Below are 26,982 nucleotides of genomic sequence, written 5' to 3'. Positions count from 1 at the left end.
GGGTGACTTTTTAGTACCATGATCAACCAGAGCTGCATTGTCAGTGTCAGTGTTTGTTTAAATCTCAGCACCAGTAGGATCAGGAGTAGTCAAGATGCATGTGTTTTCTAGGAATAAACATCATGAAGAATAAAGGAGAAAATTGCAAGCCTCACCTGAGTAATCTTCATAGCACCCCGGAATCCGTGATTTACCAAAAGAAATGAGGGACCTAGGAATGAAAACTTAGTAAATTGGTACCATGGTGTGAATGAAAAGCCATGTTAAAAAAAAGAAATGATACTGTTCTTTAGCTGTGCGTAGCCAGGGGGGTTGCCTTTGCTGGGTCTGTAACTCACTTCTCTGTGTGTCTTGCCTTTTGAAATGTGAACCTTCCACAAACATCTTTAGGAGGTATAAGAGTTGCTCTTGAATATTATTCAGGAGAAAAAAAAATCTTTATACACTAATTTAAGGGTAGCATGAAAAATACGTTCCCCCTTTTAAAAAGCAAAAGAAAGTATTGAAACCTACAGCATATCAGGCCGTGTGTTGTAAATCAGCCTAATTGTTTTAGAATTCAAAAGTGTTTCATCATTTTAAATTGGGCTTGTCTGATATTTAGTTCCACATTTTTGATAACTCCGCAGGACTAATCTGAAGCCTGCTGTTGCACATGAAAAGCTTTTTTTATCCTATCTTTTAAGACTGATGGAATGAGAGGAGGTTGACAAGTAATCGCTTAGTTATCTCTGTGTCAAAGCTTATGATATGCATTATAGCGAAAACTTGCAATATGCAGGTTCAGACATAATTTTGCTACACATTAAGGTTTATTCTTCTTGCATACAAAATGCAAGAGTGATTAATGCTGCAGTCTGATCGAGGATTTTGAATTGCTTGGCAGTATCTTTAGATTTGCCTTAATAATGCTTACCAGGAGCCAACACGTTACACAAGACACGGATCCCAGTCTTACCAGGACTTCCTTCCAAGAATCTCCTTATTCCCCCATGCCCCGTCTCATTCGGGGGAAGAAACTTCACATTTCTAGGACATAATTTTGCAGTTTCTCTGTTGACCCACTGCACTCTGGGGATAAATGCAAGCCAGCAATGGGCTAGGGTGTATTTTCTTTGAAAACAGCAAGCAATGTTCATTCCTGGTAAAAACTGGTAGTTGCAAAGCTCATTTGAAAAGATAACTTCTACCACACCCTTCCTCAGTTCTCCTTCAGGAGAAGTTTGCATTGGTTTTCTTAACATAGATACTTTAAGAGATAATAGCATGTTGAATAAAAGACAAGGGCACACTGTAACATTAAACAAAGGTTACTGCTACCAAAATGTTTTGATGCTTTAGGTTGGTTTTCATGCAAAATGAGCACTGATTAAAAGAAAGAGCCTCTTGTCAGAGAAGGAGCAGAGGCTGAAGATGAAATACTGTACAAGGACCCCTTGGATTTTTTTTTATTTTTTTTTAGTTTGTATTTTTTTAAGCTTTCAGATAAGACTGTGGACTTTGCTCTAAAGCTCTATGAATTTTTGGTTGCAAAGCACCCTAAGCTGCACATCCGTGATATTTCCTTGGACGTGTTCCTGTGGCTGCTGCGGTGACCTGTGGAGAACACTGTACAGAATTGTGCTACCCCAAACACGATTAGGTACATTCAGGCTCCACACGCTATTGATGCCAAGGAACGCTGAATAGTTTCATCTACTTTGCAGACAAGCTTCAGTGTAAGCCCTCCTGCCACTGCCTGCTCAAGGCCACCTTTGACAGCCGCAGGAGCCAACACATAGCTGTTTAGGAACTCCTTTTGTTCCTTTTCTCTACTTTTCTTTCTCCTTCTGATTAAGTTGCCAATCATTCTGCTCCTTTCTCTTCTTGTCTTGAGCAGTTGCCAATCATTTTATACAGCCTTTACCTTTCTAGCCAAGTACTTCTCTTGTCATAACTTGGAAACAGGCTGCAAGAGATTTATTTTAAATCTTGATCTGATTAAATGCCACATCTGAGATATAGGTCTTTGGAGAGCCATAGAGTCTGTGTATCTTGGTACCATCTTGTTTGGACTTCTCTGATGTGGTATTAATTAGAGGACTCAAGACGTGACCCATGGGTCATCCACCACACTCAATATTCCCTTCCCTTGATAGATATTAAATATCAGTGAATAGATTTTTAACCAGTTTTCCAAATCACACATAGCTGGTAGTATGGTTTCTAGGGGGATATCATATTTATTTTACAACGCATGGGTTTTAACTGTTTTGCTTGGTTACTGAGTCATTTATAGAAAGATTGCAAAGTAGTCATGTTATTTAGGAAGATTCAAGAAGTAAACAGCAAGGTGAAACTAAGCAAGGGTGAGAGTGCTTACCATGAATAGTGCCTTTAAAATGAGCACTTGTGAGCTTGTCAAATAGTCTTGTGGGAGAATTATGGGAATCCTGATTCTTGGAAGTGTACAGGTAGGACCAGAGAAAACTTTGGAATAATTACATTTGGAAGTCTAATGCTGTCCTCTCTGAGACATGCTTTCCTAGATTTGTAGGATAACACTTTTCCCCTTCATTAGTTCATTTCCAGTCACAAGAAAAGACTGTATGAATCATCATAGCTTTTCTTTCTCATTTTGGAAGCATATGCATTACACACGTACTCTGCATCTCCCTTCATTGATTTCATGTTAGTTAATCATCAGACAAAAATAAATAATAACAACCATAAACCGGGATAACAACCCCTCTCACCACAAGTGCTTTTCTTGTTCCTATGAGGCTGCCTAGGCAAGATGAAGCAGGAGCTGTTATTCTTCTTCAGCATGCTTTTTATTCTTTACACCATTAGTCTGTGCAAATCTAGGTGCCGCATCAGCCTCTATGCTGTACAAGGAACAAACATGAGTCGGGCCAGGAGGCTGTTGCCAGATACCTCTCAAAAGTCTTTGAGCTTGAGCTTTCCGAGCATCGATACCCCACATGAAGTGTGTTGTTCGTTCTCATTGCTTGTGCTCATTAAGAGCTGTCATTTATTTTTGTGTGTCTGCACAAATATATGGCTTTATTACTAAAGTGGTTTGTTTATCTTTGCTGCTGCTGCATTTATTTTAGCACTCATCTAAACAATTAATTAGGGAAACACTTGAGTGCCGCATACACTTCTTCAGATACCACTCAGTTGTGTTTTTTTATTTATTTATTTCCAGAAGCATCAAGTATTAAAAAAAAAAAAAAAAGGAAAAAAAAAACATTTTGCAGTTTTTTCTAACCATGCCTTTTTCCCCTTGTTTGAAGCTTCCACAGGCAGAATATATTGCTTTGAAAGATCATGGGCCCTGTTGAGAGTTCAAAGCCAAGTAAAGATGCTGCTTAAAGTTCAAAGGCTCTGTAGAGTTGCATCTTCATCTGCATAAAATTGTTTCAACCAACTAGAAAGATAGAAGAGTTGCCAGAAATTTCTTCTGTTTCTTTTCTTTTCTTGCTGTTATATAAAAAAAAAATCTTAATTGGGGAATAAATGTGTCACTGCTAACAAGTTCAGTGAAAGTGAAGCTCCTTAGATGAAATGCTGCTTGAAGGTGTACACAATGTGGGAAAGATTTGACATGTGCTCTGACCCTGTGAGAGTCAAACTGTGAATGTCTGTGAATCAATATGAGATACGTAAGCGTTTATAAAGTTGAAGTCAAGAAAGAATTGCAAGCATCTTGGGCAAATAGCACAGGAAGTATGACTTAGACAATGGATTATAACTTAACTGAGTTATAAAGATGGGAAGAGTTACATATTTTTAAGAAAACAGGTTTTCAAAAGGATGAAAATTAGCTCCCTGAAAATAGTGTGTATATTGTAACAAGTCATAGCTCCAAGTGGAGGTTTTGGAAGGTCTTTGACCAGCAGAGATTGGAGCCCCTATTAAGTGGTTTATGCGAATGCAGTAAGATACAGGGTTAGATGGTGTTGGGGGAAAATAGGTCTCTGTTGAATGAAGCTCACTGTAGGGCAATATTTAAGCTAGAATTTCTTTCCAAACTGCTGAAGTTCCCCTAACACCAACTTGACTGTCTTCTATTGATTTCTTCCATTTCCTATAAGCAAACTTTTGGAGGAAACATGCCAGACTGTAGACGGTTAGTTAGAAGCTGCACTTGCAAGCAGTGTTCTCATCATTATTATTGCAGTATCTTTTCACCTCTCTTTTTTCTCTCTCTCTCTTTTTTTATGGTTTCTTCACAGCATTTCTTTGAGCTCAGGACATTTTATTCTTTCCATTTTACAAGGAGAAGCTGGGGCACAGGGAGATTAAAGGCCAGATTGTTCAAAAGCATTTAAGCATCTGAAGATTCAGATGGGCATTGAACGTTATTTTCAGAAGAACTTCAACACTCTATTCCTAGAAATGAATTGTCCAAGGTCAGGTTTAGATTCTGTTGCAAAAATGGTAACCAAAACTTCCAAATCCAAACAAGTGTTGATACCAACCCATCCACTGTCTTCTTAACAAGTTTCTGGGTAAAAAATAAGATTGATTATTTGTGTTGTTTCATTTTAAATGTTTTTGCATTAAGTATCACCAACAATCTTTCTACTCTGTGTCTTCTTTTCTAACTCTTTCTCTCTGGACCATTTCTCTTTGTATTGCTAGATTTGGCCTTACCTAAATCATCTTTAGAAGACACAAGTGCAGAGTTTCAGAGCTGTCTGTGCTGTGGGTTAGGTGGTCTCGTAATACTGGAGGTGTACACTGAATTTAAACAAAACTTCATGATGTAACAGATACAACAGGACTGGATGAACTGTAACTTAAAAATACATCTTAATGCTTCTGAACTCATAAATTTCTTGTTATATTACTGAAAACAAGATGTGATACTAGATGTTCTTACAGTCCCCCTGTACTCGGCTCTGGTGAGGCCGCACCTCGAGTACTGTGTTCAGTTTTGGGCCCCTCGCTACAAGAAGGACATCGAGGTGCTTGACCGGGTCCAAAGAAGGGCGACGAAGCTGGTGAGGGGCCTGGAGAGCAAGTCCTATGAGGAGCGGCTGAAGGAGCTGGGCTTGTTCAGCCTAGAGAAGAGGAGGCTCAGGGGTGACCTTATTGCTCTGTATAAGTACATTAAAGGAGGCTGTAGCGAGGTGGGGGTTGGCCTGTTCTCCCATGTGCCTGGTGACAGGACGAGGGGGAATGGGCTAAAGTTACGCCAGGGGAGTTTTAGGTTGGATGTTAGGAAGAATTTCTTTACTGAAAGGGTTGTTAGGCACTGGAACGGGCTGCCCAGGGAGGTGGTGGAGTCACCATCCCTGGAAGTCTTCAAAAGACGTTTAGATGTAGAGCTTAGGGATATGGTTTAGTGGGGACTGTTAGTGTTAGGTCAGAGGTTGGACTCGATGATCTTGAGGTCTCTTCCAACCTAGAAAATTCTGTGATTCTGTGATTCTGTGATTCTTGTGTGTCTGTGGCAACAAGGACCATGCTGAGATTTGAATGTTTGTAAAGAAGAGAGTAGTCCCTGTGTTATTGCCATGAAAAAACTTGTCTTGTGTGTAAAATTTGCTAGTGAATGAGAGCTAGTTCCCAACTGATGAGTACAACAATAAAACAGCAATTTTACTGATGTTGTTTGCTGAAGTTAAATAAGCTTGCAATATATTTCTGAAGGAGTTGTATTGTGTTACTAGGGTATTGTGAAAAAGCCACTTAAATTCCTTCATTGTCATTTCACGGAATCACAGACAGGCAGAGGTCAGAAGGGACCTCTGGGCTTCATCTCATCCAACCCCCTTGCTCAAAGCAGGGTTGCCTACAGCAGGTTGCTCAGGGCCATTTCCAGGCAGGTTTTGAATATCTCCAAGAATGTAGACTCACAACCTCTCTGCGCAACCTATGCCAGTTTTTTGATTAACCTAAACATTAAAAAAGTTTATCCTTATGCTTAAACGGAATTTCTTCAAAATTTCTTGCATTTTCTTGAATTTCACTGGGCACCACTAAGAAGATCCCGGCACCATCTTTACTCGCCACTTCATCTGTGTATACACATTGGTAAGATCCTTCCTCTCTTTCCCAGCTGGACAGTCCCAACTTTCTCAGCCTGTCCTCATAGGAGTGGTGCTCCACTCCATCATCTCGATGGCCTCTCTCCAGTATGTCCATGTCTCTCTTGTACCAGGGAGCCCAGCACCCCAGCTGTGTCTCAGCACTGACAAGCAGATGACAAGGATCACCTCCCTCAACCTGCTGGCAATGCTCTGCCTAATGCAGCCCAGGATGTCATTGGCACTTAACCAGTGAAAATAATTTCAAATGCACAGTACAGGTTTTTGTAATGACAATGTAGTCTTATAAATTGCAATTAACTCTCTACATACTCAAAGGTTTGAAGATTTAAAAGGGATTGTTTGGTAAAGCTATACTATTCTCAATATTTTCACTAGACTTGCATCACAGCCGAACTAGTAGATGGATGGCTTCTTATGAGTCACAGTAAAATTAGAGGTTAAATCACAGCATTGATCTGGAAGTCTTATTGGGAAAACCACTCTTCAGTGATCTTTCTTGAGCATTCTAATTAAAGAAAACATACGTGGAAATCCAGCGACAGTGGGATATGGACTATGAAGTTTGATTTCCTACAAGTGAATATCAGGGCCAGAGAGTGTAGGGCTTTTGAAATGTCATTTGAGAAAGATGTGTTCCTGTCTACATTGATTTCTATAAACATGATCTTTGCAGAGTCTTTTTGAATTGAAATACAGTGTCACTCTAGATATCTGCTGTAAGAATGTATCAATAAAGGGAGGACATCTTAATTTTTAATTTCCATGTTTTTTAGCATCTACACTCTGAATCCTCTTTTTGTACTATATCCAAAGACACATTTAGCATATAGACAAACTTAGGAGTTCACTTGCACAGTGGCTGAAGATGTTAATGCATTTCAAAGCCAGTAATTTTAAATCAATAGTTGTTACCTGGGGAAGGAGAAAAAGGAAACAGTGACCAGCTGCTGGGAGGAAACAAGTAAGGGTTTATATGAGAGGAGGAGAATGTGAACTTAACATTAAGGAGAGTTAGTGTGAGAATATGAAGGAAAAGGAGAAAAGAAGAGATAGAGGGGAAAAAAATAAAAAAAAAAAATAAAGCAGCATGAGAAATAAATGATTGTTTGTGTCGTAGCTTCATGTAAATATCCCCATCACATTTCTTTGTAATACCTTATACACAGATATTGACAGGCCTTACTTAGAACAATTTCCAATTAATACAAAAATATTTCTTGTTTATCCTATATATATTGTTTTCTGTACTTTACCAGTGGGGAGTACAGATTCCCAAGGCAGACCCATCACAGAACTGGAGACTGGACCGTTGTCTCCTTGGCCTCTCCCCTGCTGTCCTACTTACTTAGATTTTTATTTTCCAAAAGCTCTGACAAGAAGTTTTTATTATAAGCAGACTTTTTTTTTTTTTTTTGTAAACAGTATGTACAGATGTATGTGATCCCAATTATGTTCAATCTTCAAGATTTAGAAGTGTAAATGGACAAAATGTGAACTGAAGAAAAGGCACTGAGCAATGGCTCTGATTTTCTGTGGGGTTGGCGGACAGCCTTCTTCCTCTTGGGACTGAACAGGAAATGTCTCTCCAAGGGTTGCACACTGGCTGGGTGCTTGGAAGGGTGGTAGAGGAGGAAGAGTCCAGGCCAGGCTGGTGGTGCTTCCAGCACCTGGCTGTTTCACAGAACAGATTGGGTGTTGATGCCATGCTGATGTGTGGGTACAATGCCACCAACCGCTCACCAATACCACAGAATTTCCCAAGTTTATGTTTGGAAATCTCAGATCTGTTAGAGTGGGCCCAGAGGAGGACTGCAAAGATGGTCGGAGGGCTGGAAGACCTCTGCTATGAAGACAGGCTGAAGGAGTTGGGGTTATTTAGCTTAGAGAAGTGGAGGCTTCAGGAAGACCTCATAGTGCTCAAAGGTGTCCCACAGGAAAGCTGGGGAGGGACTCTTTGTCAGGGAGTGTAATGACAGGACAAGTGGGAGTGGTTTTAAACTAAAAGAGGGGAGATTTAGAGTAGGCATTAGGAAGAAATTATTCATTCAGAGGGTGATGAGGCCCTGGCCCAGGCTGCCCAAAGGAGCTGTGGCTGCCCCATCCCTGGCAGTGCCCAAGGCCAGGCTGGATGGGGCTTTGGGCAGCCTGGGCTGCTGGGAGGTGTCCCTGCCCATGGCAGGGGGTGGCACTGAGAGGGCTTTGAGGTCCCTTCCAACCCAAACCATTCTGGGATTCATCTACTTGCAAGCCCAGACCATTAGAGCTCAACTCACATCCCAGCATGCAGGTCTGGTTTCTTTAGGGACACATTAGCTGGTAATGACATGAAATTGTCTTGATGCTATAAACCTGATTTGTATGCGTTTATTTACCCTGCCACAACGTACATAATCCAATCCTGAATTCGCTTCCTCCCCCTCCTTTATCACGATCTACTACAGATTTGGAATGAGCATTCCCAAGCTGCAGATGTGGAAGTTGGCCCTGTCCTTCAGAAGGAAACCAGAGAGCCCCGACGTGCCGTGCCGGCGTGCTGGCCGCTCGCTTCCCAGTCATTACGCAGGCAGCGAGAGAGCTCAGGAATTTGCTAACAGCTGTCATTGTCCTATATGAAAAATGGACATTGAAATTCTTCTGATACTTTTACAGCTATTAGACACTTAATACTGTTTAATGTAAGTGGCTTATTTCAGAGAGCAAGAAAAGCAGATTCTGGCAATTTTGCCCGTGATATCTCTTCTATCTGTGTTGCACTTTAGTCAAAATTTACATGATAATGGGCAGGGAAGTGGTGTGGCACACGAACCGGTGCATATTAGTTCTTCGCTGCTTTCCCAAAAGGCTTGAAAATTCAGCAAATTTAATCTAGGTCAAAAAAAAAAAAAAAAAAGAATAGAAAAAAAAAATACTTCCATTTTGTAGGCAGAGGACATTTATAGAGAGCATTTGTATTCACAAGGGTACGGGAATGACAGAGTACGACTCCTCCAAAAGAGCTCCCTGGTGCAGCTGAAGGCTGACAGCAAACTAGGACTTGTGGCCAATTAACAGAAAGGCCGTCATAACTTGCGAGGCACGGGCTGAAAAAATTGAGCTCCGTGGGATCATTTTTCATTGGCCATTTACAGGGCTCCTCCAGGCCTGCAGCAGTTGTGCTATAATGCGACAGGGGCGGTTCGGGGCATGCTGGGGCTGGTCTATTGCCGCCCTGGATGTTATAACCAGACGAAAAAATAGAGCCCGGGGTGGAATTTGGCATGTCCTGTTTGTGAATCCTTCTGGTACATGAGCCCCAGCCTACCTGCGGCTAACGTATTAATATTAGAAGTGGCATTGCTCTAATATGTGCTGTCATTAGAGTGGCGTTTCGGGTTCCTGACTGGTGACAGGATTGGTAATACAGTTTCCATCAGGGTGCCAATTATATCAAACTATTAGCAAACCTGAGCTAATTGGGAGGCGGCATTGTTAAAGGTTGATTTCTGCAGCGTATGGCAATTCTATCTGGGATTGCTTCAGGAGAGAAGCATTGCCATCGTGCTCTTCAGTGACTCCCTGTACAATAGAGCAAGAGGATGGTGCAGGTAGGAATCAAAAATGCCTCCCTCTGCCTTAGCCACCTTCTTTTTCTGTTCAGTGGAATTGCAGAAACAGTTAGAGTTTTATTTCTGGAAAAGCTTTGCTTTCCTTTGTCAGGAATGTCTGTATTTGCTATTCAGCCAGCTCATCTTTTTCTCAGTTTTTGTATGGAGTCACCAAACCAGAATCTCTAAGGCTTGAAACACTTCTCCTAATAGTAGAATGGTGTCTTTCACTCTGGTTAGCGAATTGTGCTAAAACCCGTAATACAGAATAAATACCGGACAAGGCTTCCATTGAGCTGACCAAAATTAATGAATGTAAAGACGCTTGTTGCCCAACTGCACCTGAGCTCCTGCAGCAATAGGTCTTTTCAGTGGCTTTGGTGGGCGAGGATTTTTGATGTCTCCATTGCCTTTTGGAAAATGACAGTGTGGGTCATGGTGTGTTTGGCTGCAAATCATGCTGCTCAGGCAGCTGCTTGTGATTTACCGAGCACGTCTTTCAGCATTGGGATGAACATCTGGAATGCAAGAGACCCTTTAGAAATGCAGCCCTGTTAAATCGTGGTGTAATGCTTAAATTCTGGTCGTGGAAGAGCAATGTGAAAATCAGGAGAGGAACATTTGGAGGGGGTGGAAAAAAAGAAAGAAATCCTCCTTCACTTAAACTAGCTTGAACTGTGCGGGATTGACAAGAAGCTACTGTCCCAATTGAGATTCCAAGCTTGTATGAAGCCAGCACCTGTTCTGCTTGCAAATGCACACACAAAAGTGAGCTTCATTCACAGAAAGAAAGAAACATAGCGGGACTTCACTCATTTAGCCTTCCAGGGCCTTCAGTCCCTTGATCTGTCAGCCCCTTAGAATTCAAACGCAGCCTTTAAAGGAATTTTCAATTCACAACATGATGACTTTGTTGATGTCCTGAATGTGAATGTATTTTGAATTGAATTTGTCTGCCAGGATTCCATTACGTGCTAAAAGAATACAGAGTTCAATCATCAGATAATCATTATAGCTGTTTTGAAGTGTTTATTTTATTAGTCTGGAAGGTAAAGCAAATTTCATACTTTTAAGTTGTCGCAGGCTTTGCAGACGCACTGATAAGCTCTTGTATTTCTATACCCTATGGTTAGGGTTCAGATACTGGCGGCAGGTGATAATATGCACAATGCAGCAGAGATCCAAACTGACAAATTTTGACAGTTGAAAACTATAAAAACTCATAAGTCAGACCAAAGAATATGAGGGTTTTTTTGTTGTTTTGTTTTGTTTTGTTTTTTTTCACCTGTATCTTTTCTCTTTCAACTCCCCAAAGTTAAATTTTCAAGAAATTGCAGCAGGTTTTTCTTCAAGCAAATCAGAAGCGCAGAGCACCATGTACAACAGCAGCTCTTAATCCCCATCCGTGGCTGAGGGTTTTCTCATATGGATGCATGCGTATAATTGCTGGTAACTTTAAACTAGGAACCGTATATTCAGTGTTGGGAGCTGTAAGGAGCGTTTTCACACCCGAAGCAAGATGGAGGTTGCCGTATTCATTCAAGCATGAAATCCTGGCTGAGAGATTAAGCCTCTTACACAGATTCCAGTGCTGTTAAAAGCCAGCAAGGAGCGCGCCCACCACATCTCCGAGCGGAGGAGAGCTTCCTTTTGTTTGCTGCTCAAAATTAGGGATGTAAACAGTTCTCGTGGAGTAATTAGTCTGTGCTTGAATTGGGAGAAAGCGATAAAAATACTGACGTGGATGAGCTCCTAGCGGTGTCTGCGCTGGAGCTTGCAACCTAACGAAGAGGAGAGGCTGTTTATCAGGGAGTGCAGTGATAGGACAAGGGAATGGCTTTAAAGTGAAAGAGGAGAGATTTAGATTAGACATTAGGGAGGAATTCTTTACTCTGAGGGTGCTGAGGCACTGGACAGGCTGCCCAGAGGAGCTGTGGCTGCCCCATCCCTGGCAGTGCCCAAGGCCAGGCTGGATGGGGCTTTGGGCAGCCTGGGCTGCTGGGAGGTGTCCCTGCCCATGGCAGGGGGTGGCACTGGGTGGGCTCTGAGATCCCTTCCAACCCAAACCATTCTGGGATTCATCTACTTGCAAGCCCAGACTATTAGAGCTCAACTCACATCCCAGCATGCAGGTCTGGTTTCTTTAGGGACACATTAGCTGGTAATGACATGAAATTGTCTTGATGCTATAAACCTGATTTGTATGTGTTTATGTTCCCTGCCACAACATACATAATCCAATTCTGAATGAAACTGGGTGGGCTTTGAAGTCCCTTTCAACCCAACCCATTCTGGTATCCCATGAAGGCAGTGGCACAGCTCTGTGTGTCCACACTGCAGGGTGGATGGGGACAAGTGTTTCACCAACGCCTAGTTCAATGAAAAAGTCACACAGAAGGAGAAGTCCTCTTGCAGGAGGTCACCAACAGCTCCCTGAAAATAGCTCACAGGAGGACTAGCATTTTCTGAACTTTCCTGGTGAAAGCTTTGTGTTTTATCTTAATTCCACAATGTGCACAAACATCCTTCAGAAGCCCAATTTCACTGTCAGCAGAAAATCAAAGGTGAATGTGGTATTGTGAGTGTCCTTGCTGTTTGCTTTCTTATTTCCATCCCTAACTTCTAAACGGTTGTTTTAGTGAAGCCGGAGCTGCACAATCCCCGTGCAATCCGTTGGTGCCATCTTTGACAGTGACTCAAGTAAAGCTGTTTCCAGCCATACGTGAGGCTGTTTGCCCCCATTGGTGTCTTGCTAAACAGGTTGCTGTTGGAAAAAAAAAAAAAAAAATCACCACCAGTGGTGCTAATTGGTGCCTTTGGCAGCCTGAGTAGGGGCTTGTGAATTGGATGTGTCATGGAGAATTGAATGTGTCAACTCTCTCCCAATGGCTGGGACCTCAAGGTCTTTTTCTGGCACTAAATTTCCTTTGGAAAAAAAAAAAAAAAAGACAAAACAAGCTGAGATAAGAGATCTTTTTCCTTTTTTTTTTTTAATGAGGTGTTGAAGTTGAGCATTGTAGTGTCTACACTGCAGCATTTGATCACCAGAAGCACTGAGAAGTAGGACTGCTCACTGCGTTGTTTCTCAGGTCCCCTGTTTGCTGCTACCAGATGCTGTACAGTGCAGGGTGGCAGCTTTCATTCAGTCTGTTCAAGCATCTGGCAGAATAGCCACAAAGTTGTTGCCGATGTCCTTAAGGGACTGTAGGGATCCGTATGATTCATTCAGTATTTTTTCTAGGTACAGAGCAGAGATGTCGTATGCTGGAGTAAATAGAGAGTAAAGTGTGCTCGAGTAAATCCAGCTAGACCACAACCAGTGTACGAAAACAAAGGGGATTTGCTGTTTTGGAGGCATGAGCTCCCATTCCTTCAGTCAAGAAGAAGCTAGTCCACACAAAGTTAAATCAGAGCTAAACTGGGCTGACTGAGAATAGGCAGAACCATGTCCACAAGTCAATCTGCCGTATAAGTAGTCCTGAATAGGAGGGGAGAAGGTTATCACTGTCAGGCTTTTGGGTATTTGGATGTCAGAAAGGTTTAGCTGGGGTTCAAGCTGCTGTCGTGTCTGCTGCTGATGAAACCATGATTATATGTGCAGGGGACTGAAGAGACGAAGGTGTGTTGTTTTTTTTTTCTTTTCTCTTAGGAAACATACTTTTTATTGTCCAGTGGTGTCACTGATTTGGCTATGGTAATATTGCATTTTCTTAGGGAAAGTGGAACAGAAAAGTTGCTTCCTAGCTGTTCTTCAGCAGGGCCCAGCTACCAGCCCAACAGCACACATGAGCCCTGTCTTTTTACACAGCACTCTTCCCTTCCAATATTTCTGCAGAAACAACTGAACTCCGTATTTTCTCCTGTGGCACGTGGTCCTGAGCCAAAGGGATTTTACACTTAAGGCATCTTCAAAGCTGGGTTTTTGGAGCTGCAGCGGTGTGTGTACCTTGGCAGTGAGCACCTCCATAGGCTAAGCTCTAGCATTTCCTCTGGGACTGTGTGCATGTTCACCGCTCCTGGTCTGGATTTTCATATTTTCTTTTTTCTTCAGTCCAGCCCCAACCTCTTTGTCAGAGAGCATCAGAATCAAGAATCCACAGATTGTGTCCATGCTCTCCCCAAAGCAAGGCAAACCATCATTTTGTTGTATTTCTTTAATAAGACGCAAGCAAAATTAGTACAGATAATGATTTTATCTGTGTGTATTTTCAGATGTGTCAATCTGTGGGGTTAAAAGGCACCATCTCAGGCTGCTAACCTGCTGGAAACGTGTATTTCCTGCTGTGTTTTCTCCCAGTCTTCATTCCCAGAGACATTTTTCTCTCTTACACAATTGCTCCCCAAAAACGACTAGTTAAAGGGTATTTCTTGGGGTATTCATCTTTCAACTGCAGTTCTTTCAAGTGGTGCCAAGAATGATGAACCCAAAGCTTCCAAACATCTTATGAGAATAAGCCCACAGAGTCCAAATCCAAAACGAAATTCTTCAGACCCATGGTAAGGACATCACAATTGCAAGGTCATGACTATTACTTGGTATTTTTTCCTCAGAATCCTCTCTCCTGCTTAAAAAGCTGTATACTAAACAGCTAATGAAACAAATACAGACGCAGTAGTAGGAGATGATAGACTTTGGAACCAGCTGGCAGGACAGAAATATGCCATGCTGTTTTCTCAAAGTTTTGCTACTTAATGTCACAAACTCTGATTCGTTTCCCATTTTAACTCTGGATTCGAATAATTAAAATTTGCAGAGTTTACCAGTGGAATAGAAGATTTAGAAGCACTCACAGGAAGCACAAACCCTAACAGGCTGTGGCTGTCTGTAATAGCCATCCCTATCGAACAGTGTTCAGCTCACTGAAATAATTATCAAACCTTCTCTTTCGTGAACTGTGAAATTTTAAGGAATCTGTTGGCACTACGAGAAGTGTTTCTCCCAGCTGTGTTAAGTCAGCATTACCTTCGTGCCTGTGTATTATGCTGCCTGCAAGTGCTTTTCTGTTAAGGGATAAACTCGCCGTATTCCAGCTGGGAATACATGATTACCTTTGCTTGTTGTAAAGGTAATGGTTGTCACCGGCCCTGCTGCAAAGCCAGAGGGAGCGTTCACGGAGCAGTGCACAGCTGGAGCCAAGCAGGAGGCAGCAGAGGGGGGATTCTGGATGGAGCCCTTGCTTGTGTCCTCCTGTGCGTGCTTTGTCCTCGGTCCCCTTTACTGCTACAGCAAGGCTGAGAGGCTGAATAAAAGCTGGCACGCCAGGGGTGACGTGGTGTTTCACCTTGGGAAGCACTAGGGAGCCGCTGCAAGCAAAGGACAGAGTATCTGGCCTGTGTCACGCTCCAAGGGAGCAGGAAGGCCAGCGCTGAGGCTCGGGAGCTGAGGTTTCTTCTACTAACTGTTTGGTTTTGGCATTTCCCTGGAGCTGCAACAAATCTCTGTCAAGGATTAAGACAATAGGATTGTTTGCTGATTCGGCAGTAAAATCGCCATTGTTTTGTTTGCTGTGAAGTAGGTTTTTACCTCAGCATTCACTTCGGCCTCCCAGCAGACTGTCCCCGTACCGGCTGGGTCACCAAACCCCCTGACCACAGAGCTCCAGAGCAGTTTGGGTGCCACTTCTTAGGGTGACATAGCTCCAAAGCAGGGGCTGCCCACGTCCACAGCACTAGGGCTGCATTCAGCCCCAACCCCTTTCCCATATGGACAGAGCAGCAGCAGGTTAGGCTTTGTGAGCGTGCCTATAACACTGACACTGTGCTGGGTGTGAGCTGTTTCAGGGGCAATTTTCCTTGTGTTAAGCACCCAGTGCTGCAGTGATGCTCTCAAGGTGTTTTCTCTCTGGCTGGAAGTCAGGCTGAAGTTACAAACTAGGTTATCATGTAGAGGACCCCACCTGGAATGGGGATACGAGGTCCTCCTGCAGAAAGCTCTCTCCATGCACCGTGCATGCCTAGGAGCAGCAACCTCACAGACTTCATTGCTGGAAAACATGCAGTGGGACATAGCCTAAGAGTCATTACAGACTGAAGCAGCTCAGCTCCTGGTCCTTTTTTCTATTTTTTTTTTTTTTTTGTCCCACACCAAGATGTTATAGCTGTCCCTGAGTCCTGGCCTCACCCTGGGTGGGTGTTGAGCTGCCTGGGCTGCGTGTCCTGCAGGACTGGCTGCGTTTGCAATGGGAAGCAGCAACCTGTGTCTGATCCTACATATGCTCAGTTGCACCATGCTGCCAATGGGAAAATGAGGGATTATGGCAACTGAAGCTGCTGTACCGAAACTAAAGGTGGTTAGGCAGGTGCAGGGTGAGCACAGCCTCACATGGTGCAGCCAGCCACCAGCTGCCTCCACTATCCCACCTGTGGCAAATTCTCCTGCAGCTTGTTTTCCCTCTTGCAGCTGAGATGGGCGTTCTACCTCCAGTCTCAGCAGGTTTCAGAAAGGGGGGAGCAAACCTTAGCTCCTTGCATATAGGCAAAGCAAACCTTACATATAAGGCCCTTTAAATGAGGTCCTGATTTTCTGCCTGGGATGCAAGAATGAATTCCTACTGGTTTGAGCTTGCCATGTTGCTTATATTCAAAGTGTAATGGGGAGCCTTCAGAAAAATATAACCTTATTTACACCATACAAAGCCAATTGGATTTTAGTTAACTTAATTTCTAAGTGATTACAGTTCACTAACAATGTAGGTGTGCTATAGATGCAATGCACAGGGGGTGACTTTTTATTTTAAACCATACAAGCTTTCTTTTATTCATGTCATTCAGGCAGCCTCATGGTAATTCACATTTTCAGCTTTCATAATGTGTTGTTCAACCAGTTTTTTCTGCCTCCCTATTGTACTCTCACAAATCATACTCACTAATTTCTGAAAGCTTTTCATTTCTCTCTATAGGTTGTTGTTTCGTAACATTTTATACAAGAAAAGCTGCTCTTGAGGCACAGAATGCACTGCACAATATTAAAACTTTACCTGGGGTGAGTACATTTACTTTTTGATCCTAATTATTTCATTGCCAGAAAATAGCCCTTTTGCTTGAGATGCTGCTTAGTGCCCCAAATGACCTTGGTCTCTTGGGAGGGTGACAAACCGGATGGCCTATCCTGTAACAGTGCCAGTCCTGTAGCAATGGCATTATCTCCAAAGGCAGTTGCTCTTCTGTAGAAAGTCCCTTGGCTGGAAATAGTGCTGATTCCTGCTGACTAGAGGCAGTTACTGAAGTGCAAGGTAGATCCAATTTTATTTTTTTTACAGAAGGGAGGGGGGGGGAAACATATGGCAGAAAAACACTGCACCACTGGGGACTCTAGTTTCAAAAGGGAGAGAAGAGGAAAAGACAAAATACAGCCAACTTCATTAAACGCAGCCTTTGTAGACATGGTTTCTAAACAACTGCCTGCATTATCGTGATGGCTGCACATCAGGGGACCACAGAGCACAGCACCACATCGCTGCCTGCACAGAGCCATCCTGCTCCCTGCCACCGCCACTGCTCAGCACCCTGCTCCCACTGATACATCCCACCGGTGCTTAAAACAGTTGTGCTTGTGTTACTGGGCTAATCCTACAAACTGTAGCTTGTTATCCTGCGGTGGTTCAGACTTGAGTTACAGGTCTGGAGCGAAGGATATCGCTGGTAATTGCATGACTTAACTCTGAAGTCTTCTTGTTCTAATGTTTTCATTTGTTCTGCTGGTTGCAGCCAAATACTTTGGGGATTGAAATGGAAAACTATAAGGGATAGGGATATATTCCCTCTTGATGTAGGGCAAATGTTCCAATATATGTATGGCTTGTATGGTTACACACAAAAAAATAAATATACATCATTGCTATAAATAAACAGAATAATGGTTGGACTGGCAGTTATATGGCCAATATCTTCTTTAGCTCCTGCATGCTGTATGATATTGGACACTACCTGTTTGAAAAAAAGTCACGTCTGTCTGGCCCACTTTATGTAACTGCTATTAGGAAAGTCACCTCATCTGTCATGGAAATGACCAATGAGGAGAAGTATGTTGGATAGTTCCCCATGAGCCCTGCTCATTCTCAGAGGTAGAATGGGATTCCTCTGTCATTTGCAAGTGGAAATGCTGGACGGGGTGGGAGGGAATCTGCAGAGACCAGCCAGCTTAGAGGAAAATCAAAGAACAATTGTGCAACTTTAGATTCGAGTAAATTTTTCCAGCATCTGGCCATTACAAGGGTAAATGTCAATAGTCGAAGTGGCAGGTTCAGCTTTTAAGGATATTTGGGATGATGTGCTGTCCTCACAGAGAAAAGAAGGTACTGAGGGACCCCTCAGGGAAGGTGCCTTTGAGACCCCCTTGGAGCTCGGGTTGAATCACAGCATCCTCTGGTTCTGCAGCTCCACTTGTTGGTTCCCATCCCCACTGCTAGAAAATGCCAAGCCCTTAGCTGAACACTCCCAAACTCAATTCAGCTAACGCTGAAGTTAACCCAGCTCATTGTATAACTGCTCTCCAAACCCAAGTCATTTCCAACAGGCTTTCAGTCGAGTGGCCGTGCAGGCTGTCTAGGTGGGATGGACACTCCAACGGAGGTGCTCCTGAGCTGCTGGTGCTCCTCTTTTCTTCCCTGAGCCCCACAAGCTGGCAGCTCTGTTTTTAGAGGTCTTAGATAAATCCACGGGTGACTCAGAGGGGCAGCCTCCTTTCCCTGAGATACCCATGTACGGGTGGCAAAGCTGGCTCAGCTCTGCATAGCATCTTACTTGAGCAGGGCATCATTTTCTCCTCTGCTTCTTTATAGCTGAGGAGCATGCAGCAGTTAAAGAGGTTACTGCACCTTTTTATTTTTTTTTTAAATAAAGCTCAGAAATATAACCTTTTTTTTCCAATGCTGCCTCTAGCTCTGTGTCATTTAAAATGTTTCTTTTCAAGCTCTGTTTTTCCATCCTGAACACAAGGCTGCAAACTTTTCTTTTAAGGAAATGTGAAAATTGCATTCCCATGACACTGGGGCCTGGGCTTTAAAATTTCTCCTGATACTGCCAGGGATGTTAAGATTTTACTTGGAGATAAATTTTTATACCTTCTTCTTAAAGATACATCTCTAATAAAAAGAACCAACTCAAAAACAGATTCATTACTTCAGGAACAATTCGACGTGTACATGTATTATAAAACAGATTCTGTTGTAGGCTGACATTCAGCATATATTGTGATACTGTTATGCTGCATCAGGATATTCCCAAAATATCTTCATTTATGTGTGTTTTAAAGTTGTGGCACACATGCAGAAAACACTTCACTTGCGCAGGATTCTCCTCCTATGAATTTTAGCAATTTCCATGCTGTTAGATCTGGCCCACTAAGCAGCTTTCCCTGAGCTAGCAGGGATTGGTAGTGGATAGCCCGTGTGCGAAACAGTCTCTTTCAGAGCAAATGGAAGCAATTGTCTGTTGGGGTTACAAGGAATGAATTTGGATCAGGTTTATTCAGGCATCAGCTTGCTTCCAGTAAACAAGATGTGCTATGTGGGAGGTACAATAAGAAGGTGTATTTGGAAATAGAAGATGTGCCTTCAGCTTTTGCTGATATACAACCATACGTCAGATAAGAAGCATCCCTGAATAGCCCAGGAAAAAAAAAAGTCAGGGGCACAAGCAAGTGCTTTACTGGTTTGAGGTACATAATTAGGGCAGATACAAGAGCAGGGATGCCACAGCAGCTGCACCTTGCCTGCATGTAGGTATCACCCATCCTGCTGCAGGCCTGGGGAGAGGGATACATGTGGCCCTGCACTGTGTGCATTAAATGATTGCAGCCAGGTTATCTCTGGTCTCTGCCTCTCCATTTCTTAAATGCAGACCTGCTCTGTGTTGCTCAGTAAGCAGGTTGGGGATCAATACTCACGAAGCCAAAAAAGTGCTTTTGTAGAGTGAAACCTATCCCCCTTCTGCATGTTCAGCTTAATTTAGGTGTCTATTTGAGCAAAGCCTGCAGTGCTCTGTTTCTGTATCTGCTTTCTGCGTGGACCTCATCCGTAACAGAGACATGAAAACACGAACGCTTTATCTGCTCCTTTGAGCTGCACCCTTTTAGTGGACATGAAGAAAGTAAGACCAGACATAAATGATTAATGCAGAATCTTGGAAGAAAATATTGCAGGGTGCCTTGCTGTTTGATTACAAGCCTTGGAATTAGTCAACATTTCCATAATTCTAAACCAATATACACCTGTTTTCCCACTGTGATGTGAAGGCACAACTTAATTTAACAGAAACCCTGCTGTGCTAAATCTCTCATTAAATACCAAGCTAGTTCTGTAATTTAAAGTTGCAGCACCACTATTTTAACTGAATTGCCTTTGTATTATGAAATTAATAAGAAGTTAATGATGCACTTTGCTGTATTCTCTCAGATTTTTTTCACAGCAACAACAACAAAAAAGAAAGATAAAGAAGAAAAACATGTCACCAGCTGACATCTCAAGGCTTTTCTTGTTTTAATCATTTTCCTGAGGATAAAATTCATTTAAAAGATTTTTTTTTTATAAATTTTAAAAACTTTCAGCATAAGCAGGATCAAACATCTTCTTTTCACTCATGATTATTATAATCTCTCTGTTAGACATAATATTCCTTGTCATATAATGGAACTTTTATCTTTCCCCAAAAGTGTATTTAGATATCACTTGTTACAGTAGCATTGCTACTAGGCAGAGAAAAAGATAGGCAGTGTTTGAGAAATGCATGCATATTGATATATATGATACATATCAGTGAAATAGGGACAGTTCTCTTCTGTTTACTTGGTACTGGCATCACAAGTGGCTTTTATGCCTCAGAAATGAACAACATGAATTTTCAGATGTGTCTTTTCAAATATAGCATGCAAGCACATAGCTCATACACTAGCTCGTAGGGATGCGGTTTGTGTTATTCAAGTTACAGTTGCCTTCTTACAGTATGAAAGTTGGTGTGGATTTTGTTTTAAAAGGCAGAGGGGAGAAAAGGGAAGAAATCAATTTGATTATAATAATTGGGATGAGGTGTAGAACCAAGACTTAACTAGTCTCATCTTCATTAAGAATCTCATGGCTTTGCTAGAGGTGTGTAGCTTCTATTCCCTGAACAAAATAATCCAATAAATTCTTCCCATCTAAATTTATTCTGTCTTCAGTTAGATGTAATAATTTTAGTCCCCCCATGCTCTAATGTGCTGCTTAGTGAAAATTGGCTTTTATGGAGAGGGCAAACCTTGATGAGCTGTATGCTGGGGCTGCTCTCAGAGGTGTTTGTGATACTGACATTTTTTGGTTTGGTTTTAATGTATATACTAGATTAAAAACAGAATCCTCTCTATTTGGCTAACTAGTGCATTGGGTAGGATTTCTTAGAAAGAGTTAAATGCCGATACATAAGAGGAGGACTAGATGTTGGTTGGATTCTTGAAGCCCAGCAGCTGAATAAATGGACTTTGAGCAGACGCTGTTCGATCCAGGAATCTACAGGAATCCTTTTCTAAAATCAAGACCTAAGTCTCTTTGGAGTCTGTTTTGTATTTGCAGTTAGTTTCACCTGACATGACAAAGATCATTTGTTGCCTCTATGTTGTTGCCTATATCCTCATAGAAGAGGTTATCACAAAAATAATTAGCAGCCTGCACTGGTTTAGGTGTCAGCACTCCTGTGCATTTAACAGACTAATAGTTTACGTGGTTCTTATTTCAAGTGGGATATACATATTCCAAATAGCAGCAAGCCCTTTGCACTGAAGTTCTGGCATGAAATAGGAACATTAGCTGTATGAATCAATTTAATTAAAGGTGTAACAACGGAGAAACACAGTTTTGAGAAAGCTCTTTAAATTTTAACAGCAAGGTGGAGTTTGTAGGATCTAACTGTCTTGTAAAATATTAATGGCCTCCTTTTTGCCAGATGTTGTCAAGGAAAAGACTTTCATTTTTTACATTATATGAATCACTACTGGCTTTATAAAATGCCCTTCACGTGCTAGGGAAACAGGACTGCCTTAGAGGGAACTTTTCCCTAAGCATTGTGTGCTAGTTGAAAGAAACCTCGGAGTCCATTTAGGGATGCGAAAATAAGTGAAACTATATTTTAAAGAGGAATTTAGGCCATTGGCCAGTGCGGGTGCCCTTTCCCAAGAGGCTTCCCCCTGCCCTGCAGCAGGCTGCCTGTCAATCAGCACAATGCCAGCGTCTGTGGGGCTTCCCCTTGCCTCTGCAGGGCAGCTCACGTTTCTCGTTGGGTGTAAAGCTCAGGCTGTCTTCTTGTTTGCCCCGCTGTCGGTATCCTGTAGATGGGCAAAGGCAACACCATGGCCCCTCCATGTGCATTTGGCATAAGGGGTTGTAAAATGGAAGAGGAATCTGTGTCGGGTTATCGGGTTATTTAACCTCCAACATAATCAGAATAACTCATTCCAAAATGCAGCCATCCATAGCGGCTTTGTTTGGATCCACAATCACTTGCTGATAAAACAAGTGGATTGTCTCACAAGGAGAAAAAAAAAAAAAAAAGTATATTTCTGATTTTCATTTTCCTTCATGAGTTCTGCTCATTTCTAATGAATATCATTGCACACTCCTTTCTGGAATAGCGTTTTAATAACCAGTCTGCTTCTCTGCTTTAGGCCTTATGAGTTGTCAGTACTGTATGAACATTATGTAAAAATTACCTGTAATAAAAAGGTAATCATCCAATACGACTTGAATAATAGCCTGAATATGAGATATCAGTGACTTTGAGAGATTTTGACAAACAGAAAGGGAATTCAGAGAGTAATTAAGTTAGTTAAGGGTTTGGAGTGATTGATTTATGATGACAAATTAAACTAATTCAGTACCCATATAGCATGGCCAAATGCTGTTTAATGAAGGATCTGAAAAGTGTAGAAGCATTTAAATGATAAAAATAAGCAGATGGGAAAGTGGGGAATTCCCAGGGAGAGTCTATTTCGAGGAACTGGGCTATAAGACACCACTGAATGATGTTGAGAAAGTGAATCTGGCCTATTTCTTCCTTTAAAATACTACACAAACTATGCTTAATTTTTGTTCAGCTCAGAAGTTATTTTTATTATGCAAATACATCACTGCCACCTCTGTCCCCCAAAGATAAGTTGCACCGACTTTGCCATTTAAATGAAAAATCACTATTTACACAACATTCAAACACCATAGTGGAAATGTTGGGTTTGCGCCTACCATTGTTGTGAAACAGGACATAGCACCAGCCCTGAATTCAATTTTGCCTAAAATGGTAAAAACTGACAAATTGACTGGAGCATAATGAAATCCCTGTAAGTAGCTGACCTTGCAGCTGAATGGCCAAATGATAGGTGTTATGCAGGCACAGGGAGAGGTGCGTGTTGACTAAGTGAAAACAGCTTCTCTAAATTGAGCAAAACATTTCATTCATAATTATAGTCCCTTGTTCTCGATGAAGGATGGGGGCCAGATTCACCTTCTCTCACAGCTTGATCATTAGGATACTTTTCTGGCATGCAGGAAAATGCAGTGCACATCCACTCTGGCTTACTTGTTATAAGGATTTAACTTTAAATGACCTAACAGAGCCATCACCACTGGACTCAGCTGAAATTGGAGGTCACCAACTCTCCTGTTGAAGCTGTTCCACTGTGCATGAAAGTATTAAAATCCCATGGGACTGAGAGGAAGCAAGTAAAAGCACTTGGTTGCCTAGTACTGAGAGCAGTGACTCAAGAATTGTGATGTCTGGATATGAGTTCATGCTCTAATAAGGATTTTTATTGTTTGGAAAAGCTTCCAAGGTTTGGAACACACTTGCCCTGAATAGGGAAGTGTGTCAAATAATAATCTGGCAGGAATATCCATCAACCTGAAATACAGGGGGAAGGCATCTAAATTGTGGGGTGATACCCCAATGTAGCCCTTGGGGTATGGCAGAAGGATGCAGAGCTGCACAGTGAGCTACTTCAGATCCTGGACATTCAAATCAGAGGGTTGCTTTTTCCTGGTGTAGCAGATCTGCTGGGAAGCAAGAGCACATTAGCCCAGCTGCAAATGCAGTTAGATGCAAGCTAGCTTTTTTAGATAGCTGTTTTGGAGTAGTTCGGGATTTTTTTGTGTGTGTGTGTGTGCAGCTTTGCAGTATAACACTGTTGGGATGGAAATGAAGTAACTCATAACGCTGGCTTAACCTCAGTGAGTTTTCCTGATGTGAAGCCCATCCCCAAAAGGCCAAGCTGCTCTGACATGTGGCACTGCTTTACCTCTAATTTCCATAACTCTGGACAGCTGAGGTCAACACTTCGCAATACCTCTGGATTTTAATGGCCAGCTTAGAACATCTTAGCCTGCTTTGCAGTGAGGCTGGAGTATCTATTCACAGGATATCAGTTTCAAGCTGGGTACCCAAACACCACTGACTGGAGAACCTTTTGCTGTGCACTTGGGAATGGAAAATTGAATGAAACTGAGAGGCCATCACCGGCATACTCCAGAGTATTGCAAAGCTCACCAGGATTTAGGTGGGATGCTTGACTAAGGATAATAGCCCAGGCCCTCTCTTAGTTATTTACCCTACTGCTACTGCTAGCTGTTTTCTGTTATCCAGAACAGAAAGTACAGGTGCTTCAGTCAGCCTCATTAGCACCATGACACAAGCTATTAAAATTGTCTTTGTAATGAAAAAATAGTTCAGGGAGCCTTCCTAGCTGTCTGACTACTCCTACAAGAATGAAATTAGAAAGGCAAATCATAAACAATGTTGCAGGCGTCAGGAAGTAACATCATTAGAGATGCCCTTGGATGCCATTTACCTGCCTCGATAGCAATGTTTGGTGCCCACGGATCTGAATTATGTTATGACTAAAGAGACAGAGCTTCATGGCGTGTTTATAACAGTGAGATTGTTTGTTCAGCATCCTTTCTGCTGCTGGATCCAACCCCGTGAGCTGTGCTGCTTCTTTCGAAGACCTGTGCTATGAGGTCTGTGGCTCCATGCATTGGGTTGAAATGTTTTCGCATTTAGTGCTGTAATCCCATGTAGGTGCCAGGAGCTTCCTTGACTAGTTTTCTCCCATCTTAGTTGGGTAATGAACCATGCAGTTTAGATGCACCATGCTGTTGTATGTGCCAAACATGGAACAAGAGGGAAAAATATAGGTTCTGTCTTCTTTGTGGTCATAGGAACCCTATAATACTTCCTGGAAAATCAAGTGAAACTGCGAAGCTTGAGTGAGCCTCCCACTCATAGCATACTTTGGGCAATTAAATTCTGCCTAATTAAAAATACTCTTTGCAGACTCAGAAAGATAACCGATTTTTTGCTCATTCTCCTGAAGAAATTATTATCTTCATCTTCTTAGCTGGAAGAGCCACTGCTTTGTCTGCTGTTACCCTGTGGTGTGCAGAGCAATTCTTTCTCCTTTTTCCAGTCTAGAAAGCACACAGGGATTCATTTGGGTGCAGGCACCTCTTCATTATGCAGACATGCTCAGCTGATTGTCATGGTAGACATCCAAAACCTTCAGATACACTAAAAGATGCTGTGAATTCATACCCTGAAAAGTTCAGAGGGAAACTGCAACCCCAACTGCAGAGCCTGTGTTTCAGGCTGTCAGTGCATGGAGCAAGTCATCAGCACCCTCTGAAACAGAGAGCAAATATCATTAGTGTTATATACCTTCCAATGCAAAAGCAGTACAAGACTGGGCAAGGCTAATGTTTGGTTTACTTTTGGAACAGTACATCCTCTTACCTGCAGTTTTTCTGAAATCAGTAATAGCTTTGCTTTTAGAACATAGCCCAAATACCTTCAGAAGCAGGGAGAAGCAGTCATTGAAAAACATGCCACCATAACTCCAGTTATTAACAAAAGCCCGTCTCTGTTGCATTGTGCCAGCAAAGTTAAAAAGGCAAAAGCTGCAAAAGAAAAAAAACATTGGACTAAACAGAGTCTTAAGCAGTGGTAAACAAAATGTAGTTTCCTTTGTGGTTGAATTTTATCCAGCTGCAGCTAAATATCAAAGTGATATCAAAGGAAAGCTACCCATTAATTAATTCAGACTGACTTCACAAAGCAAGCCGGAGCTTTTGCTGATATCTGATTCTGACAACTTCCTAATCTTCACAAGTTGTCATTAAGAGTGGCATTAAAGCAGTCTGCAGTCAATCCTCGCTCTCGCCCTATTGTAACTCAGAGATGGGCTATCTCCCGTCGCAGAAGGGGGGCAGGATACACAAGCGAGGGTTAAAATAAGCAACTTTGCTTCTTTGCAAATAGAATTTGCAATGTATCAGGGAATCTTATGAATACATTGCCTCTGTCATTCATGCTAGGAACGCTCACCCAGTTCCACTTGCAACCATTACAAGAATCTGTTGCAATGAGTGGAAATTTTCTCTTCTGAAGGAGAAACACAGGGCGAAAAAAAAAAAAAAAGAAAGAAAGAAAAGAAAGGAGCTCATGTTTGAAAGGGATAATTGGAAGTCTGTAACGATCTTTTAAAAAGTATAAGTAGAGCCTTATCATTGATTTCAAGATAGAGAACCTAGTGAGTTGTAGAAAATAAGATTGGGGAAAATAAGACACTAATCAGAGAGTAAGATTAGTTTTTAACTAAGAACTGAAAAGCAGGTACCTCCATAAGAGAAGCTTGTAATTCCACCGTGAAAATAAACAAAACACTCTAGTGTTCTTTACTGCTGCCAGCATCTCTCCGTAGGATTACAGCCTCCTGTAGAGACTGGAGGTACGTGATACCTTTGTATTTCCATTCAGCTGTGAATGGCTCAAATGATTGAACATAGTTTGTGTTGTAGACCATCACTTGAGCAAGTATCCACCAGACAGCGACTAATATTATTTTGTGGCAGATTCATGACAATACCTTAGAGGAAAATGTGCAGTGTTATTATACAGTATGTTCATTTCAAATATTGCAAGAAAAACACAGAGGATAAATGCTGTTGCGGGAGTACCTTGCCAAGCATCCCCGGCAGCATGGATAGAGCTGGTGCATTTATTTCCTTCAGGGCCAAGTGTTTGTACTGCCCAAATGCCAATGACAAATGGGAATTATTGTTGATTGTACACAGAATTGAGGATTTACAGTCATAAGAGGTGAAATAAAACTTAGATCAAGTATCGGGAAAAGCAGTATCTCTCCAATTAGAATAATCTTCTAAATGAAACAAAGTTAAATCCTAGTCCTTAGAGGCATTTGGGGTAGGAAAGAATTAGAAAATATATGATAGGCAATAATCCTTTACTGGCATTAAGTCATTCCAGATGAGTTACTGAATTTTCTTCATCTCTCATTTCTACATTTGCTAAGAAGTGAAAGAAATTGCTATGCTTGTCTCAAC

The 26,982-nt window shown here is 42.0% G+C and overlaps 1 protein-coding gene across 14 annotated transcripts in view; it reads left to right on the top strand.

Annotated features, from left to right (window-relative positions):
• CELF2 (CUGBP Elav-like family member 2) overlaps window positions 1–26,982 on the top strand; it is a 558,673-nt gene that overhangs the window by 442,282 nt on the left and 89,409 nt on the right. For all 14 annotated transcript variants that reach the window (XM_068670066.1, XM_068670060.1, XM_068670059.1 and 11 more), the window contains one exon: window positions 16,528–16,610. In XM_068670066.1, the coding sequence (XP_068526167.1) occupies window positions 16,528–16,610 (83 nt within the window). The remainder of the gene's footprint in view (window positions 1–16,527; window positions 16,611–26,982) is intronic.

The sequence above is a fragment of the Anas acuta genome, chromosome 1 (assembly GCF_963932015.1).
Source record: "Anas acuta chromosome 1, bAnaAcu1.1, whole genome shotgun sequence".
In the NCBI taxonomy this organism is placed as follows: domain Eukaryota; kingdom Metazoa; phylum Chordata; class Aves; order Anseriformes; family Anatidae; genus Anas; species Anas acuta.
This window is presented reverse-complemented; position numbering and strand designations above follow the sequence as displayed.